This window comes from Panthera leo, chromosome D1 (genome assembly GCF_018350215.1).
Source record: "Panthera leo isolate Ple1 chromosome D1, P.leo_Ple1_pat1.1, whole genome shotgun sequence".
Lineage (NCBI taxonomy): Eukaryota > Metazoa > Chordata > Mammalia > Carnivora > Felidae > Panthera > Panthera leo.
In genome coordinates, this window is record NC_056688.1 from 60,717,151 (window position 1) to 60,736,626 (window position 19,476).

A 19,476-nucleotide genomic window follows, 5' to 3' on the forward strand; every position below is an offset into this window, starting at 1 on the left:
GTTCTTATGGGTTATCTGATTTTGATATGCAGGGACTTGGTATTTTCAATACTTTTGAGCTATTTTCCAACTCTGTAAGTCTCTGTAAGTTGTAGATACTAACAGCAACAAAGTAATTCAGGTAGGTAGACCAGCAAATAAATTCTGACTGGTGGAGGGTCAGTAAGCATGTCTCACAAAGTGAAAGAGACTATTTGTAGTCATTTGCCAAATAATGTCAACATTCCTATCTATAAATATATCTTTTATACGGGATCTCCTTTGAACAGTTTGTATTATTTGCCTGGTTCTTTCATTAAAAATAAGTTAAATTAGATCTCTAATGGATGTTCATCTTATGCCATTGTGAGAGCTATTATTTTTACCTTTTTTGAAAATTAGTCCTTTTAAATTTTATTTATTTATTTATTTATTTAGTTTTAGAGAGAGAGCATGAGAAGGAGAGAGGAGCAGAGGGAGGAGGAAGAATCTCAAGCAGGCTCTATGCCCAGAGCAGAACCTGATGCAGGGGCTCAATCTCATGACTGTGAGATCATCACCTGAGCCAAAATCAAGAGTTCAACGCTTACCCAACTGAGCCACTCAGGCACCTTGGCTTGCTTGCTTTATTTATTTATTTATTTATTTATTTATTTATGAGAGAGAGAGAGCATGGGCATGAGCGGGGGACAGAGAGAGAGAGGGAGAGAATCCTAAGCAGACTCCATGTCCAGTGTGGACCCCAATCAGGGCTCCATCTCATGACTGTTGGGATCATGACCTGAGCCAAAATCAAGAGTCAGAGCCGAAATCAAGAGTCACATGCTTAACTGACTGAGCCACTCATGCACCCCTGAAAATTGGTCTTAGTCAGGGTTTATATCTTTGCCTGAGAGAGAGGCAAATCATATACATTATAAAGAGTTATGACATTTAGAACTCCCACAGAAACCGGGAAGACAGGAAACTTTCTATGATGTATAACATAGACAGTGATATTTTTAATGCTCAGGAAGCAAATACTGAAATAAATGAAATGGGTGAATGAATTAAATTCTTCTTATATTTTTGTAACACTGCATGTGTTTATTGTCTTTTTTATTGGTTCTATGTGTGCTCATATCATTGTCCATTTCAATTTTAGTTCCTGAGAGCATAGGCATATTTAATAAAAGTCAAAACTATGAATTGGAGAGCACTATTTTATTTATTTTTTTAAGATTATCGACTTATTCTTGGTGGGGGGGGGGGATACCAGGGAAAGGGGAGAGAGAGAGAGAGAGAGAGAGAGAGAGAGAGAATCCCAAGCAGGCTCTATACTGACAGTGCATAGCTCAGTGTGAGATTTGAACTCATGACCCCATAAGATCATGACCTGAGCTGAGATCAAGAGTTGGACATGTAAACGACTGAGCCTCCCAGCACCCCTGGAGAGCACTATCTTAAATGAAGAGGCAATCCTCTGTCACTTCTGATTGCTATCCAATTGTTATATAAATGTATACTGTTAATTCTCAAATGAATATATAGGATATTACTTTAAGTATGATGAAATTGACAAGCATATATTGTGTTCATGAGGCTGGTTAAAGCAAGCTAGGTGAAAGTGGACACTTAGAATACAATTTTATATTTATATATGAGCCCTACTCTTAAATCTTAATCCAAAAACATTGCAAGGCTGATTCTTCAATCTTAATAAACATGTTGGAAAGATGATATTGTAATGCAATTAATATATGGCATGATTCCTTGTTGATTCATTCTGTTTGTTTTGTGTCATTCACTGATTGAGATTTCATTGTGGTTAAGCATGGCTGTCAGCTGTGTTTCTGACACAGCTTCCCTAAAACCATATTTCTTATCTGTTGGCTCTTCACACAGTATACAATGGGATTCATCAGTGGAGGTACCAACAGGAAAACATCAGCCATGAAGATCCTAACTATTGGGGAGCTGTGTTTGGCAAACCGGTAGATAACAGTTAGAGAGAAAATGGGAACATAGAAGATGAGCACAGCACAGATGTGGGACACGCAGGTGTTGAGGACCTTGAGCCTTTGTTTCTGTGATGCTATGCTCAATACTGCTTTCAGTATCATCATATAGGACATGAAAATAAATCCTAAGTCTAGGGTGCCTGTGACAGCCACAAATAAGCCATAGATGACATTGACCTTGTTGTCAGAGCAGGCCAGCTTCATGACATCCTGATGGAGGCAGTAGGAATGGGAAAGGAGGGTCTTCTTACAGTATCTTAGATGTTTTAGGGTCAAAGGGAAAGGGAGGATCAACAGAACATTTTTGAAAGAAAAAGCAAGTCCAATTTTGGTGACTCTGGCACTAGTCAGGATGGAAGTGTATCTCAGAGGGTTGCAGATGGCAATAAATCGATCAAAGGACATGATGAGAAGAACTGATGACTCCATAGCTGAGAATCCATGAATAAAAAATTCTTGGGCGAAGCAGGCATCAGGGGAAATTCCTGGAGCATTGAACAAGAATATCCTTAGCATGGTAGGGAGAGATGAGAGGGACAGTCCTAGGTCAGAGAGAGCCAACATGGAGAGAAAATAGTACATGGGTTCGTGCAGAGATGGTTCTGTTTTTATGAAAAACAGAATGGTACAGTTCCCCAGGATGGCAATGAGGTACATGAGGCAAATAGGTATGGAGACCCAAATGTGGGCATGCTCCATCCCTGGGATCCCAATCAGGAAGAAGGTAGAAATTTCAGTTTCAGAGCTGTTGACGGTGAACATGACAGGTAAATGAGGGAAACAAGATGAGAAGCTTGGGAGAGACTTCCTGAAGTGCTGCAAATAGACTGGCTCAGATGCCTGACTCTACCATTTTGGAATCATTGAGGTATTGTGAATCCAAGGGATATGCACATAATTCTTAGGTATAAACCTAAATGGAGAAACCTAGGAAGAGAAGTATTCATCAATGTCCATTAAAAACAAAAACTGAGAGAGAAGGAAAACAAATTTATATCAAAATTGAACATTACAACAGAGGTTATAATAGGTATAATAAGTTCTATACAAGAGCTGATTGGTCAACTAAGATAATTATATTCCAACTGGAGAACTTGAAACTTTCACTTTTTAATGTAAATATTATACTTTACATACTGTTAAAATTTCAATTAATGTACATAAAATTCAGAGATAAAGTAATATATTTTTATACAATGTCTTCTAACGTAGACATGGGTTTTTTTCCTTTCTTCTAATTTCCTTTTATGTCTTTCAGAAACATTTGGTAATTTTCTCCACAAAGATCTTACATCTTTTGTAAAAAAATTTTTTTAGAATCCTTATGCAATTATTTATAAGAGTATTTATAAGATCATTTATTATCTATTACTTTTCTATTTTTCATAATGATTACTGGTCACATAGAGGAACACTGCAGATTTTTGTTGTAGAAGCCTGTTATAAGCCTGTCTATGCTGGCCATTCTCTTTTTGTCTCCTCCCTTCCTACCATAGAGTCCTGAGTGTCTCCTCATCTTCTTTTGCACCTTTGGCCATATATACACGTCTGTAAAGAGATCCTTCAGTAAACCCTCTTCAATTGACTTCCTCATGTGTCTCTGTGTCTTGCTGGCACATGGTCTTTCATTCCTTTTAGTTAAGATTTTCTTCACCTCCTCTAGTCTTTAGGCTGTTATCTGCAGTGCAAGATGGGGATTTGCAATTAACTTATTTTGCTTGTAATTTAGTATTCTTAACCTGAAAAGCCATGTATTTTTTCAGCGTTGAATATCTTCTGCCATTATAATTTTCAACATTGCCTACTAAAATATATCTAGTTGGAACTTGTTGAAACTTCCCAATCTAACTTCCTATTTAGATTGCTTCATATCTTCAAACTGTTCATTTGTTTTTGTTGCATTTTGGTGAATTCTTTAGTACCACTTCTTATTTACTAATTCTGTTTTCATTTGTTACTGGTCCCAAATGTATCCCAACTATTGAGTTTTATTTCAATTACTCTATTTTCTTTTATAATTCATATTTATATTTTTAATTTATATCTACCTACCCCCATAATTTTTCATTCATTTTATTGTTATTATGCCACCTTCAAGTTTTGAGGATCTTAAGAATGGCTGCTTCAAAATTCATTTTAAATTGCTTTAGTTTTTCTTTTCTCATCAGTGAATGCTATTATTGAAATTGTAGAGTTTCTTTTTCAGTGTTAGTCTTCATACATGTTTCAGAATTTTACTTGTAAGCGCACCTTGAGTGAAAATTTCCTTGTTTGTTTGATGATTTATTTTGTTCATGCCCCATGTTTAGATGTAGCAGTTGACTCTTCCTCACTTCCTTAAGTTTGTCAACTGTACTAAGTCTTTTTATAACGGTTAAAGGATACTGTTTCAAATGAGAGTTGAGGATGGTTTTGCCCTTCCCATCTCCCACCCTCAACTATCTCAAGACCTGGCTTGTTATGGGGAATAGATTTGAGCTGTGACAACACCTATTTCTACTCTCCATGTGGATTAACAGCTTCATGTCCCAAGTAGGGTAACTTAGACTGGTCCCTTGTCAAATACAGAGCACTGTTGTGCTGAGTCCCATGCACATGCTGAGCTGCCAACCACCAATATGCCTCTAGACCAGGAGCCACATTGGTTTCTGGATTCAACTTCAACACAAAATTATGTATTTTTACATGGCATCTCATTTCTCTTTCTCTCTCTCTCTATCATCTATCATCATCCATCTATCATTTAACATCTATCAATTATCATGTATTTTCTATCTATTTGTCTATCTAAGGAGCATGGCAATATCTCTATAATTTTTATCTTTTATTTATTATTACTACGTGTGTAGAGTAGAATGGAAATTGACATACCAAATTTAGCTCACTATACCATATTGAATAAAATTCTCCACCAAAACTTCAATACAATTTAAAAAATATAACCTATTAATGTTCAAGAAAAATAGTTTTGAGAATTGTTTGATCATATGCTTTTTGTAAAATAATGAGTTAATGTATTAATTTATTCAATGATACACTAGAGCTAATTTCAGGCTTCATCATCAATTTTTGTCATGAGGAATTTGATAATGTCTCTCAGATCTGAACTATTTAGGCCATTTCTTAGTACTTCCATTCTTATTTTTACATAGATCTTCAACCGTTTTGTCACAATGATTCTGTTGTCATGATGGAAAATACTTAAAAGCTCATGTTCCCTTTTTTCTTAACTATTTTTTCCCCTGGAATTCATCTCTCCTATAATCTCAAATGCCAAGCATTGTAATCCACCTTCAGTTTTCTCTAGGCTATTGTTGCTTCTTGATCTTTCACTGCCTTCTGAATGAGTTTTCTGGACTGAACCCCACCTCCAACTTCCTGTATTTATTTTCCTCTGCCCAAATTACTTCCACTTCTGAGTTGTCTATAAACATTTTAGTGACATTTATTCCCCTTAAGAATGAGATGTCTAGGAGACAGACAATTAGAAAGAAATGCCTAGGAAGTTTTGCATTATATAATACATTATTTGCATTTTTTAATAAAGTAAAAAACCTGTCAGGTGTTTGGATATTGTTCACTTTAGAGTTTGGCAAACTCTCATACAAATTCATAGTAAAGTAATGAATAAACTGTACTTTCAGTGACTGGTTTGTGATAGCTGTCTGCCTAGACACTAATCCAGTTGTGTCAAATCACACAACAACCAATGAAGGGCTATCCGTTAGACCTAGTGTCTTCAGATTCCCCAGACTTGCTTCTGACGTTAATCTGGAAGGAGTAAGATTAATGTTTAATGAAAACTGAAGTTTTATTTTAACAAGGATTGTGTAAGGGTTTTGCTTGTTTGGTTTATGTAACCACACAGAGTTATTGGATCATTCCCTTTAGGACAGATAGCATCAAAGCATGTTTACCGTCAGATTTGTTGAGCTAAGTGAGACGTTTGAGAAATGTTGCTTTGCTGCCCAGGGTCCCTCTTCTGCCTAGCTTGTCTTTGAACTCACCTACTTCCCTCTTTACTTCAGCACCCTTCCTGCCAATGTCTCCATCCCCACTGCAGACAGTTCTTCCTGGGCTGTAGAGGGGACTCTGCTCTTTCAATTTTCTCCTAGATATTATCTAGCAAACTTTCTCCCAAACTTCATAGGTTGTCAATAACTTAGCACTGGTTTTGCACAGTAATCATGTAATAATTTTGAATCTTTTAATCAATTTAAGCATTTTGAGATCTGAGTTATTAATTTTTCCATACCGAATCCTATCAATAACTTCGTGTTTATAAGTTCTCTTAATGTAATAAAAACTTGTTTACTGATAAATCAAAAAAATGGAGTAATAACATTTTCAACAAGCACATTATTTATTCTTCACTATCAACCTCTACTTCTCCTAAATGAATATATATATATATTAGAAAGTGCTATATGTCTCTGGAAGAGCCATTTTATTTGCTTTGAAGTGTGACATTTTTAAAGAGTCTACAAGAAAGTAAAACACTGCACAGAAAAATTTCTAGTATGTTGTTTTCATCTCAGAAGGGCCTACCCAACCCTATTCTGTACTTCACAAAAACATAAAAAATGCAGTGTAAATAACAGATACAGAATGTCTTTAAAGGATGGATTTAGAATAAAGTTTACTGTTTATATGGAAGTTTTAAATAAGGTTGTTTATCATGTTCTTTAAGTTAAAGGTAGAGTGATTTTCAATGAAGGCATTGGGACTACTTCAGGTGTTGACTATATCCTGATATTGAAGCAGGCACTGAACAGTGAAATCATGATAGCTTACCAGGGATAAGAGATGCATCTTGTGGTTACTGACTGATAAGATCATGAGGGTTTTCAGGTACTTACCAAGGTGTTGGCCACTGCATTTATATTCTTTAAGTTCAAAAAAGAGATGAACACAGAATGAAGTCACCCAAATCCCATTTGATAGACACAACAAGGGTTGATCATGACAGTTTGATTCTAGTCCTTCTACCTGGATGCCCTTTTAGCATAACAAAGGCCTCTGGGGATGAGAACTCTGGAAATTACCCAGAAGGGTTAAAAAGCCCCCAGACAAGTCCTTAAATGAATTAGTTCAAGGAACATTCAACTGAATTCCCATTATGCATATGAATTAGCCATTTATGTTTAAGGCCCTAAGAGGCCTCTCCTGTTGCTCCAAGCAGAATTGATTCCTATGTCACCTGCAATTTTAGAGACTCTGTAAGTGGCTTTTCTGCAAGAGTGTCACATTTTGTTTTCCGAGGTCATTATGTTTGTGCCTGTAATTGAGTGTTCAGATTCAGTTTTGCTACTGCTGGTAAATGCACTTTGTACCCTATAAAATAAATATTAGTCTTCTTTTCTCATTCAAGAGCATTTGAATTTATTTTTAGAAGCCAGTCAAGTATGCTCTTTTAAAAAAAAATTTAGTTATTAGTTTGTGGGTGTGCTTTCTATATTAAAGAATATAGCCTTCTATTTTGATGTGCTTGCAAATAATTTTTCCTCTTATGTCACTTGCATTTGTCTTTGTTAGTGATGGTATCATAGGCTGAGTTCTCTTTGAATCAAATACTGAGGTGAATATTTGTGTGCAGAGTTTATTGGTTGAGTGCTCTCAGGTTAAAGACTTATGGGGAAAGAATGAAGTAGTGGAGAGAACTTTGAATTCTATGCAATGGTAACAAAGACTACACTGCCTTGGCAATCACTACCTCTAATCCTGCTGAATCCACATATGTGAGGACAGAAACACAACATCCCCTGTGATCTATTTTGGGGTGGGGAGGGGGAGGATGTCGCAGTACATATAAAGGCCTTTGATTCAATGTATATATTGAATATATGAGAAAATCTCCAGCAAAAACAAAATATGAGGGTGGAAAACATTAAAAAAAAACAAAAAATCTAATCTACGAGTTCGTATGTCATCATTTTAATGGGAGGTCCTGGAATAAGGGTTACCTAATTATGGATTTTTAAAAATCCATATTAAACATATTGTGAAATTTTAAAGGAATAATGATAAAGATAGAATGATAAATGTTATTAGAAAAAAACAAACATCTAAAAATAATATGTTTGACTACAAAGCAAATATAATTAGATGTGGGTAAGATATTGCAATAGCTAGACAAGAGTTTAGAAGACAAAGGGGTTAATGTTTTCTAAGTACTTAGGTGTAATTAATTTAACCTAAGAAGTTACTCGAGAATGGTTTCCAGTAAACTAAGTGAATTGATAGAAGAATACATGAACCCTAATAAGCAATGCAAAACCATAAGGTAATTAAAGTAAGTCCCAGGAGGGCATTTGTGCCACGAGCTAGAAAGCTTCAAGTCTAGTTTGGAGAAAGACTAGGAAGAGCTCTAATAGGGCAATATCTAGAGGAATAAGTGGATATCTAAGATTTGTATTGTACTTAAAAATTTTAAACAATGTAAGGTGATTAAGGGAAGATAATTCAAAGAGAAGAGAAAATTAATTTAAAAACTGAAGAACATTTAAGTAGTTATGCAAATAAAATGGGTATGCGATAATTATGTACCATGTATATGTCCATAGTCATAAAATTAAGACTATTATTTGTATATTTTCAATTTAAAAAAATTTTAAAACTTTTATTCATTTTTGAGAGACAGAGAGAGAGAACATGAGTGGGGCATGGGCAGAGAGACAGGGAGACACAGAATCCGAAGCAGGCTCCAGGCTCTGAGCTGTCAGCACAGAGCCCTACACGGGGCTGAAACTCCTGGATCAGACCGCGAGATCATGGCCAGAGCTGAAGTTGGATGCTTAACGGACTGAGCCACCCAGGCGCCCCAGTATATCCTCAACTTTAAGGAAAAAGTATGAGAAGTTTCTCTGCGGTAACAACTTGTAAGTAAAAATAGAGTCAGTCAAAGGAAATTTCGTGGACACAAATACACTAATTTTACTATGCCAGGAATTATTTCTTTGAATAACAAATACAACTATAAACATATTGTTCAACCGTTTAAAATAGTCCATAAAGAATTCAAAGTAATGATACAAACATAACAACAGGGATTTCTGTTTTCTGGTTCCACATGTAAGGGGCTTGGAAACTGCTTCTCCACCCTAACAAATAAAAACAGAAGTGACTGAAAAATCAACAGCTCTTGTAGAAGCACTAAGAGAGTTGAGAATGCAGGATAAACCCCTGTGACCAAAATTGGAAAGACAGAAAAGTGCACAGGAGTCACAGTTTACTGGAGCAGAGACTCATTAGCAGAAATCAACTTGGGAATCAGTGCTGTGTTAGGAAAACCTGAAATGATAAAGATTATAATATAAATTAGTGAAATGAAGAATAGAAAAATAATTTAAAAATTGATAAAATAAGGAATTGCTTTTTTGAAAATATAAACAGAATTGATAAACCCTTAGCTAAAGAACAAAAGAAGTTTAAAATCAAATTAGTGTCATCAAGCAAGGTAAATATCAAAAAAACTACACATAGGCATATTATTTTCAAACTACAAAAATCAAAAATAAAGAAAAAAATCCTAAAGCACTCAAAGGAACAAAATAACTTACCTATATGGGAACAAAGATAAGAATTACATGTGACTTCTCAGAAACCATCTGCTAAATTTGGGCTTAGGGTTTTTTTGTTTTGTTTTGTTTTATTTTGTTTTGTTTTGTTTTTCCTGGATCCTTGAGATGTAAAGTTAGATTGTTTATTTGAGAGCTTTCTTCTTCTTTAAAATAGGTATTTATTTCTACAAACTTCCCACTTAGTACTTCTTTTCTTGCATTTCATAAGTGTGGTGTGTTATGTTTTTATTTCCATTTGTCTGGAGTTATTTTACAGCTTTTTAAATGTCTTTTTTTAACCTATTGTTTAAGAGTGCATTTAATTTCCATGTATTTATGAATTTTGCTGTTTTCTTTCTATTATTGATTTCTAGTTTAGTTGTGTTTGGAAAAGATACTTGGAGTGAGAATGATTTCAATCTTCTTAAATTTGTTAAGACTTTTTTGTGACTTGGCATGTGATCTTATTAATAAGTCACTTATTTAGTTTCTTAGGTAAACTACGTATCAGCACCCAGCACTCAATTTACTTGAGAAATGGGTCAGTCTTACAGGTGGCTACTTATCCGAGTCTGCCCTATCAGATTGCAAGGTGCACCCTGGGAGAACCAGAAACAGCATCACTGACACGTGTCACACCACAAGTGATGGAGCCATCTCTGAAATTGGCAGTCCAGGGGCATCTGGGTGCTCAGTTGGTTAAGTGTCCAACTTCGACTCAAGTAATTTTCTCACGGTTGGCAAATTTGAGTCCTATGTTGAGCCCTGTGCTCACAAACATATTTTTAGCATTTTTAGCATTCTGTGTGTTCCTGTAACTCTTCTATATGGTTCTTAGAGATTTTTCATATTCTGATCTACATCTTCACTATTGTGGTTGCTACTCTCTTCTTCTCTATAAATTTCAGCTCTTGTGTTTTAAGTTCACTGATAAGGGTGAGCCCATGAAATGCTAGGCCCTTACCCTTGACCCCAATAAAAGAAGAACCCAAGGCCCACATGTAGGAGTGGGCTCTATCCCCTCCCCCAACTTGAAAAATCATAAAGATGTGTAATGAGTAACTTTTAGTTAACAAATATCTAAAATATACATTTTTAGATTAACATAGCTTATAAAAATAGGCAAAGGGAGAAATAGAAAATCCAAGTAGCCCTACAAATGTTTAAAAAGGTAATCTATAATTACATTTCTTCACAAGTAGTTTCAAACTTGAAGAAAACTTGAGAAAATAAATCACTTGATAATAGAGACACAGAGATTTACAAACAGAGCACAAGATTTCAGCTGATATGATAGCCTTTGAAACCACACAAAAAGGAGTACAAATATTAACTCTGCTACCTAAAAGCTGATCTGCTTTAAGCAAGTCATTTAATACTGAAAAGCCTCTGTTTCTTTCTGTAGTTAAGGAAATTAATAATATTCATATATTTGATAGTAATGGAGATGGAAACTGAGGACTGGGTTTGGTAACAGTAAATCAAGATTGATAAGAGCTGTTTTACAATTATCATTACATTCACACAGACACAAAAATTGAAGCAGAAACAAAGACCCATAGACACTGAGAGAAGATGATTCAAACACCAGGCTTTATTGAACATAAAGTTCCCAGACCTGGAATTACCTATGCAATGAGGAAGACACAAAGTGAATGGATGTCATTGCATGACTTGCCCTGCAGGAGCCCATCCTCTGGTAACCACACAGACACCTGCTGCACTGGCCCCCAAGGACAGGGTTTACAAGGCACTGCCTCTCTCCTCCTATTTCCACCAGTTCTTGCAGATAAACCAAAGAGAATAAAGCGACTCTGTGAAGAGAGGGGAAATAGGATAGAAAATAGATGGGGCAATAAGGGGTATTCATTACTTCTGACTCACCCCCAAAACTCTAGATTCCTGCCTCTACATCAATTCCTCCTGACAAGTGATCTTAATCAAATTTCTTTCTTCTTCCAAGGACTGCTACTCCCTTTCTTCTTCCAAGGACTGCTACTCCCTAAACATGATACCATCCAGTCGTTGTCCTTGCAAACACAGGCTCAATAAGTCAAATTGGCTTGCCTTCTCCTATACTCTGAAAACATACCAGGTCTTTCTAGGGCAATAAAATTTCCACTGGTGCTCCTGTGGAGAATTGTAGCTGTGTCCCCATCCTTATCTTCTTCATGGCTGTGAAAGACACCATGTTTAATTGATACTTCTCTGCCTTGGCAATATTTGGCATTAAGGAATGGTGAAAGAGAGGGTGTAAGGACTGTGCCAACCATGATCTTGGCCTACTACCAGGTTCACAATTTAATTAAACTTTAGCCTGGTGGCAAGATGTGATAGAAGCCATAGGTCTGGTTGGTCTTTCTCAAAACTGACAAAGAAGAAAATATGAGTGTCTTTTAATTGTTCTATTGAAACTATACTTTAAAACTACCTCTGGATAGCCATTTAATAAAGAAATCATGCCAACCATATGAAAAATCATCCAGTTGGAAAAAAAAATTCCTAAATTATTTTCAAACTCTGCTATAATTTTATAGCAAAACATGACGAAAACATTATAAGTAAGGAAAATTTCAGGGCATTCTCACTGATGAACATAGATGTAAAAATCCTAAATAAAATATTAACAAATTAAACCTGGCAATAGATAAAGGATGGTAGGAGCATCTGCGTGGCTCAGATTGGTTGGTTAAGTGTCCAACTCTTGATTTTGGCTCAGGTCATAATCTTATGGTAAATTCCAGACCGTAGTCAGGCTCTGTGCTGCCTGGAGCCTGCTTGGGATTCTCTGTCTTTCTCTTTCTCTGCTATAATACTTACCAAAAGCATAACATATAGATTTATTTTATAATAGGCCCTCAATAATTGCATGAGTTTCACAAGTTTTTATATGATCCCCAATTTCCATCCTTAACACCTGTTATTTGATTTTTGTTTTTACTGTAGGCCTAAAGCCCACCCAACAACCCTGCTCTGTGGTCCCAGGTGTGCCATGTAATTTACAGGTCCAATAAATAATAAACCATTTTTTTCTTCAAAGTTTCCTAATGGTTCTTGCTGAGGGTATCTTGCAGTCATCATAAGAATCACAAAGGGTCAAACACAGCATTAGTTACCAATAATAGGCTGAGACCAGCACAACATCAATAAATATAATAACAGATATAAAAATTGGAAATAAGGGAGAAAGAAGCTAGCATTATTTATGATGTTGTGATTGGTACCAAGTAAGGCCTAAAGATTATACAGATTACGTATTATAAAGAAAAGTAAGCTTAGCAGTTTCTCAGACAAAAGACCAAAAATAAATCGATCTTTATGTATCAGTACCGAAGATTTAGAAAAAGTGCTATTTTAATTTATAAATGCTATTCATATTAGCGTGAATTAATATCAAATACTTAGGAATAAATATAATGTAAGATATATAATAGCTATTATTTTAAAAGTTTATAACCATATTGAGAAAAAATAAAGATTTGATTAACTGAGGTCTGTGTTCTTGGATTGAAAGACCTGGTAACCTAAAAATTTAAATTCTCCCAAAATTGATCTGCAGATTTCATACATTCACAATGAAAGTCACACATATATCTTTGTGGAAATTGATAAGCTGCCTATAAAATTTATAAGTAAATGCAGACAGGTGGATAGCCAAGGTATAAGCTAAGAAAAGGAATGTATTGGGAAGCCATGCTCCAGGCTAAGCACAGTGGCAGTAATGATGAACCAGGTAATGATTTTTGCCTTTTCAGAATTTAGTATGGAGATGTGAACCCTGCTATTGCTTAATAAGTGATTATCAAGTACATAACTGATGAATATCCTGTTCAGTGAGAAGCTGCAAATACCTTGTAACAGAGGGGTCTCTCTGCATTTAATTACCACAGCTCTGTATGGATGCCCCTAATGAAGCTGCAGTTTCAGTATTCTTCTGGGTTAGAGTAGTTATCATGCATTCATTCTCATGCTCATTCCAAGAGAGAAAACTGTTAACAGTTTAAGGAAAGGACTGGGAATGGTGGGTAGAGGTAGGGACTCATAATCATATGGGTCATAATCATATACTCTTGGCACAGCTGTGGTTAAAGGTTGATTATATTAATTTCACCTCCAGGGACCCATCAGACTCTGACACCAATCCCCAGTTTTCTATCCTAAGATAAATCAGGAGTGTTTATAGAAAGGTGGAAGTATTCAAGCCTTACTACTCATGGAATCAAAAGTTTTCAGGACCTGAGTTTCATGGAGTATCAAAACTGGGCCATTTGTAATCAGGATATGTGTGACCTTCAGATAGAGATGGGAGCTCTTCTCAGGGGAGGGATGAATCAAAGACAGCCAGAACTAAAAGCAGAGAAATGAGAAGACAGGGGCAATGAAAAGACTGGGGGAAAAAAGAAAGTTACATGGTGAAAGGGCACAAATTTAGGTGAAACAAAATAGAAGAAAATGGCAGCAGGGAACAGATTAGACAGGATAAAAATGTTTAGAAAGTAAATTAAGTGGCAAAGAGAGAGAGATAGCCATGGAGATAGAAACAGAGGATATGACTTTACTTACAATGTAGGAAAGTTTAGGCAGAGAAAGACCCAATGAAACTGGATACTTTGGGAAACTGGCCACTGATTGCATGATTAAGCATTCATATTGATGTAACTGCCTTATGTGTAAATTTCAGGTAAGTGTCCATTTTTAACTTACAAATAAACAGCTAGTAGATTTTGGCACAGTGTACGTTACTACACAAAAGCTAAAGAGAGTAAAATCATTAGGACAATGCACGGTTTATGCAGGAGGATAAAGTAGGTGTCATTTTCTTTAGAAGTAAACAATTTGAAATGTATGAAATATAGAATTGTGGTAATATCATAATGTCTTTTTTCAACAATTTTAAGATAGGCTAGTCAGTGGGCAGAAGGCAGTTTTTGAGGACTACAAGTAAGACCACAGAGATAAAATGGTGTCCTTACCCTCAGTGGCTCTTCCTTCATTCCTTGGAATATGTGAGTGTGTGATGGAAGTCTTTTTATGCTCTGCCCTTGAAACGTCTTGACATCCGTCTTAGCCTCTTCTGACCATTTCTTTTTCAATTAGCAATGATTAAATTATGTTTTAATGTTTAAAAAAATTATTTTTAATGTTTATTTGTTGAGAAAGAGAGAGCACAAGAGGGGGAGGAGCAGAGAGAGAGAGAGAGAGAGAGAGAGAATCCCAAGCAGTCTCCACTCTGTCAGTGTGAAGCCTGATGCCAGGCTTGAATCCATGAACCATGAGATCATGACCTGAGCTGATATCAAGAGTCAGATGCTTAACCCAGAGATAAAATGGTGTCCTTACCCTCAGTGGCTCTTCCTTCATTCCTTGGAATATGTGAGTGTGTGATGGAAGTCTTTTTATGCTCTGCCCTTGAAACGTCTTGACATCCGTCTTAGCCTCTTCTGACCATTTCTTTTTCAATTAGCAATGATTAAATTATGTTAAAATAAATCAAGAGCCCTGTAGAATCATTGCTAATGACATGGAGTCATAGGAAAATGAACAAAGGACAACCATAAAGGGATGAGAAAACGTGAAAGATATGACAGATGCTCAGTGAGAGAGAAGGACAAGAAAGACCACAAATAGGGATATTCCTGTCTGCTCCAGCTTTAAATCCATGAACAGTCCTGCAGCTGATTTTCTAAACCTTGCAGTCTGAATTTAGAAGGCTCAGATCAGGGAGGAAGACATGTCTGAAAACCAGAGACCTACTTTATTTTCTGTAACTTCTCTGAGAATTAAGGAAAATGTGATTTATATCAAGGTTGAAAAATAAAGCATAGGCTAATTTCCTGGCATGGGGTAAAGCAAACTACTTTTCTTTTTTGGCCACAGCACAACCTCTTTGTGTGTGAGCACACCCTCTTGCATTATATACTTCAATGTTAATGTCTGGAGTATTTTCATGAGCTGAGCTTTAGAACAGAAATTAGAACAAACGTTTCTGAGTGATGAAGAAGAAAAAAGAAAGCCACCCAGGGACTTTAGTAGATTTTGAAGACTAGAGAGAACAATGTTGCTTGGGGGTAAAGAAAAAGAAATGCCTGGAACTCATATTCTGCCTGGTCCATGAAGAGCAGGGAGAGTTGCTGACTGCTTTCTTCAGGATAAGGGCCCCAGTAAAAGCTCAGTTTGGAACGCTTGGGACTGGAGAAGAGGACTAGGGAGGTGCCCCACTCCCAGAGGATGGGATGCCTGGACTTGGAGGAAAAAGGAGAAAATGACAAATCTGTCTTCTTACAGATAGCTTCATATTTCCTTCTGTTTCTCAGCTGTAGATTCTAACCTAAAATCTTCTCTGGAATGACAGATTGTTCAGTCTGAGAACTTTCAGCATTCACACTATAAAATGGGGATCAGAATCAGTCAAGAGGGGAAAATTTAAAAAAAAGTTTTTATGAAATAAAACAGAGACAGTAAAAGGTCAATGCTGGACAGATGGAGCCAATGAACAATCTGGGGCTACTTTTGGAAAGATCTTTACTTCAGGCCAGAGCTAAAATCTGTGTTAGACGTTTAAGAGTTCAAGACTATGTGTCTCTAAGGAAGAATGAGGGAGATGCTGAGATATTGCAGGAGAGATCTGACTTTAAAACGTGGGGTAAATGAAGAATTTTCTCAAGGACAGTCAATGGCATTAGACAGGCTTAAAATAAGGACCCAGAGAACTAAAGGTGCAGAGAATCTCATAGGGTGTAGCTGTGCCCAATGCCATCAACCCGGGGAATACCAAGGCCAGTATCAGCAGAGGCAATTACAGTGAAGATTGTTCAGGGAAAGGAAAACCAGACATTAGAACTCTATTTTGAAAAAGGAAAAAGACATTGGTTGTTTCTAAAGGGCACTGATGGCAGATGCTAAGGGCTACACTTCTGGGGTTGCTGTGGATTCATGGAGGTAGGTGCAAATGGGTCATAAAATTGGAAAAACTAATATTTAGGTTTAAATTTTTAAAATAATTTATTTTATTTTATTTTTAATGTTTATTTGTTGAGAAAGAGAGAGCACAAGAGGGGGAGGAGCAGAGAGAGAGAGAGAGAGAGAGAGAGAGAGAGAGAGAGAATCCCAAGCAGTCTCCACGCTGTCAGTGTGAAGCCTGATGCCAGGCTTGAATCCATGAACCATGAGATCATGACCTGAGCTGATATCAAGAGTCAGATGCTTAACCAGCTGGGCTACCCAGGTGCCCCTAGGTTGAATATTTTTAAAAATGTGATTATAAGCATCATTTTGAGAAAAAAAAAGCAAGAAAGGATAAACATAAATGAAGTGGATATTACCCATTATTACTGATAGATGTCTGATTTAAACATATGGTTTTAATTTTATTTTGTGGGCAGGCATAACTTTAATAGTCAAATTGTTACTATTATGATATATTTATCATAATAAATATCTTCCCCACTACTGTGAGGAGTTTAGATTAAGGAAGAATTGCTATATTAAACAGCTAAAAGATATGCAAGTGTGCTAGGATTATGGACTTGACTCTTTATCATTTCCCCTTTTTATATAATGTGGTATTTACTTTTTTAATATTAAAATATTAGATATGCTCAATTTTTAAATATTATAAAGTATTTAATAAAAAATAAATATGAAAGGAAATTATGTTGAGTCCCTGGATACAATTCAGTTGCTCTGAATGAAGAGATAGCCTAGAAACAACAAATGATTAACTCAAGAACATCACTGACAGGAAGCTTATGCAAATCCATAGACATTTACGCTCACTTTTCTCTATTTTCATTTTTATGACGTTTGGTAAATATGTCTTCTTTTCCTCTTTTGCTGTTTCTATTTTTAGTGTCCTCGGGGCAAATTCATCAGAGTTCTTGTCAGAGATGACCAGATGACCAGTGTGTGGTACACATTTTTGTTCTGGAATTTAGTGCTCTTTGCTACTCGGAACTGTTTCTTATGTAGGACCCATAAGAGGTACCTCCTTCCTTTCTCTGTAAGGTTAGAGGAAAGATATGTTGTATACAGATTGCACTGCTTATGTTCACAAGGGATAACTTTGAGGGATAAAAAAGGATAACAGAAAAGATTCTTCACTGTATGCCAAGGTTCACCATGGTGGTCTGGAATAACAATAACACCATGGAGCCTATATTTATTCTGAGGGGATTTCATGGATTGGAGTGTGTCTATTCTTGGATCTCAGTCCCATTCTGTCTTGCATACTTGGTAGCATTTATTGGTAATGTTACCATCCTCTCTGTCATTTGGATAGAGTCATCACTCCATCAGCCCATGTACTACTTCCTTTCCATCTTGGCACTGACTGACCTAGGTATGTCTATGTCCACACTTCCCACCATGCTTGCTGTGTTATGGCTGGATGCTCGGGAGATCCAGGCAAGTGCTTGCTATGCTCAGCTCTTTTTCATCCACACATTCACATTCCTGGAGTCTTCGGTGCTACTGGCCATGGCCTTTGACCGTTTTGTTGCTATCTGCCGTCCACTGCACTACACTACCATCCTTAACAACAGTGTAATAGGCAAGATTGGTTTGGCCTGCTTGCTAAGAAGCATGGGAGTTGTACTTCCTACACCTTTGCTACTGAGACATTATCACTACTGCCATGACAATGCCCTTTCCCATACCTTCTGTTTGCACCAAGACATTCTGAAATTATCCTGTTCAGATGCAAGGATCAGCAGTATCTATGGCCTGTGTGTAGTTATTACCACACTTGGTGTGGATTCAGTCTGCATACTTCTTTCTTATATCCTGATTCTGAATGCTGTGCTGCGGATTGCATCTCATGAAGAGCGGCTGAAGGCACTCAACACATGCATATCCCATATCTGTGTTGTGCTCATGTTCTTTGTGCCAGTAATTGGGGTGTCAATGGTCCATCGCTTTGGGAAACATCTGTCTCCAAGAATTCACATCATCATGGCCGATATTTACCTGCTTTCCCCCCCAGTGCTTAACCCTATTGTCTATAGCATCAAGACAAAGCAGATTCGTCTAAGAATTCTCCGCAGGTTTGGACTGCGGAGGGGGCATTAAATAACCTCTATCCTCAAGTTTTCCCATTAAAAAATCTTGGGGCAGCTATCTGAGTAGAAGAGAAGTAAAATATTTGGAGTGTGATCATCTGATTAAATCTATAATTCTTTCACTTTCTAGATATGTGATCTCAGTTAATCATTAACCCTTGTTTTCATAGCCAAATTGAGATAAGAATGTTCTTTTATATCCCCCAAATAATTATGAGATGTATAAGAGACAATGTGTCTAAAAAGATTCTTTTGAAAAATATACAATTTTGTTAATATTATTAAATTATTGGTATGAATGACAATAATAGCAATAAGTTTCTTTATAAAATATAGCTGTTTATATAATTTCTCATGTTTATGAACCAGAAATCAATATCTGTCTCTGATCTGTCTATATTGTGTTTCTCATGCCAAAGTTTCATACTTATTTATAAAAAGATTTCTGACTTCTTGGGGGCAAGTTTGGAACTTGAGTTTTTGACCAGACTTTGAACTGCTACTGTGGCCATTGGCTATAGACCAGTTTTCACCTCATCATTGGGCAGTAATGTTTCTTTTCTCTCCTGGCCATATCTGTCACCAGATAGATCTATCAGCTTTTTTCTATTTATCAGCAAATACTGAAGCAGACACATGTGAATTGCTCTAGAAAGCCTGATCATTGGGGCGCCTGGGTGGCGCAGTCGGTTAAGCGTCCGACTTCAGCCAGGTCACCATCTCGCGGTCCGTGAGTTCGAGCCCCGCGTCGGGCTCTGGGCTGATGGCTCGGAGCCTGGAGCCTGTTTCCGATTCTGTGTCTCCCTCTCTCTCTGCCCCTCCCCCGTTCATGCTCTGTCTCTCTCTGTCCCAAAAATAAATAAAAAACGTTGAAAAAAAAAA

The 19,476-nt window shown here is 36.7% G+C and overlaps 2 protein-coding genes across 2 annotated transcripts; one reads left to right on the forward strand and one right to left on the reverse strand.

The window, feature by feature from the left end:
* Positions 1-1,799: 1,799 nt before the first annotated feature.
* On the reverse strand, positions 1,800-2,741 carry LOC122200575 (olfactory receptor 51A4-like). The gene has a single exon (XM_042906268.1). The coding sequence runs from the start codon at positions 2,739-2,741 to the stop codon at positions 1,800-1,802; it is 942 nt and encodes a 313-aa protein (XP_042762202.1).
* A 14,900-nt stretch (positions 2,742-17,641) lies between these two features.
* Positions 17,642-18,604, forward strand: LOC122201208 (olfactory receptor 51L1-like). The gene has a single exon (XM_042907133.1). It carries the CDS (start codon positions 17,642-17,644, stop codon positions 18,602-18,604), a length of 963 nt encoding a protein of 320 aa, XP_042763067.1.
* The last annotated feature ends 872 nt before the right edge of the window (positions 18,605-19,476 follow it).

Bases quoted from the DNA above. Each gene is read 5' to 3' on its own strand.
- LOC122200575 (XM_042906268.1), bottom strand. From the start codon at position 2,741: ATGTTCACCGTCAACAGCTCTGAAACTGAAATTTCTACCTTCTTCCTG.
- LOC122201208 (XM_042907133.1), top strand. From the start codon at position 17,642: ATGCCAAGGTTCACCATGGTGGTCTGGAATAACAATAACACCATGGAG.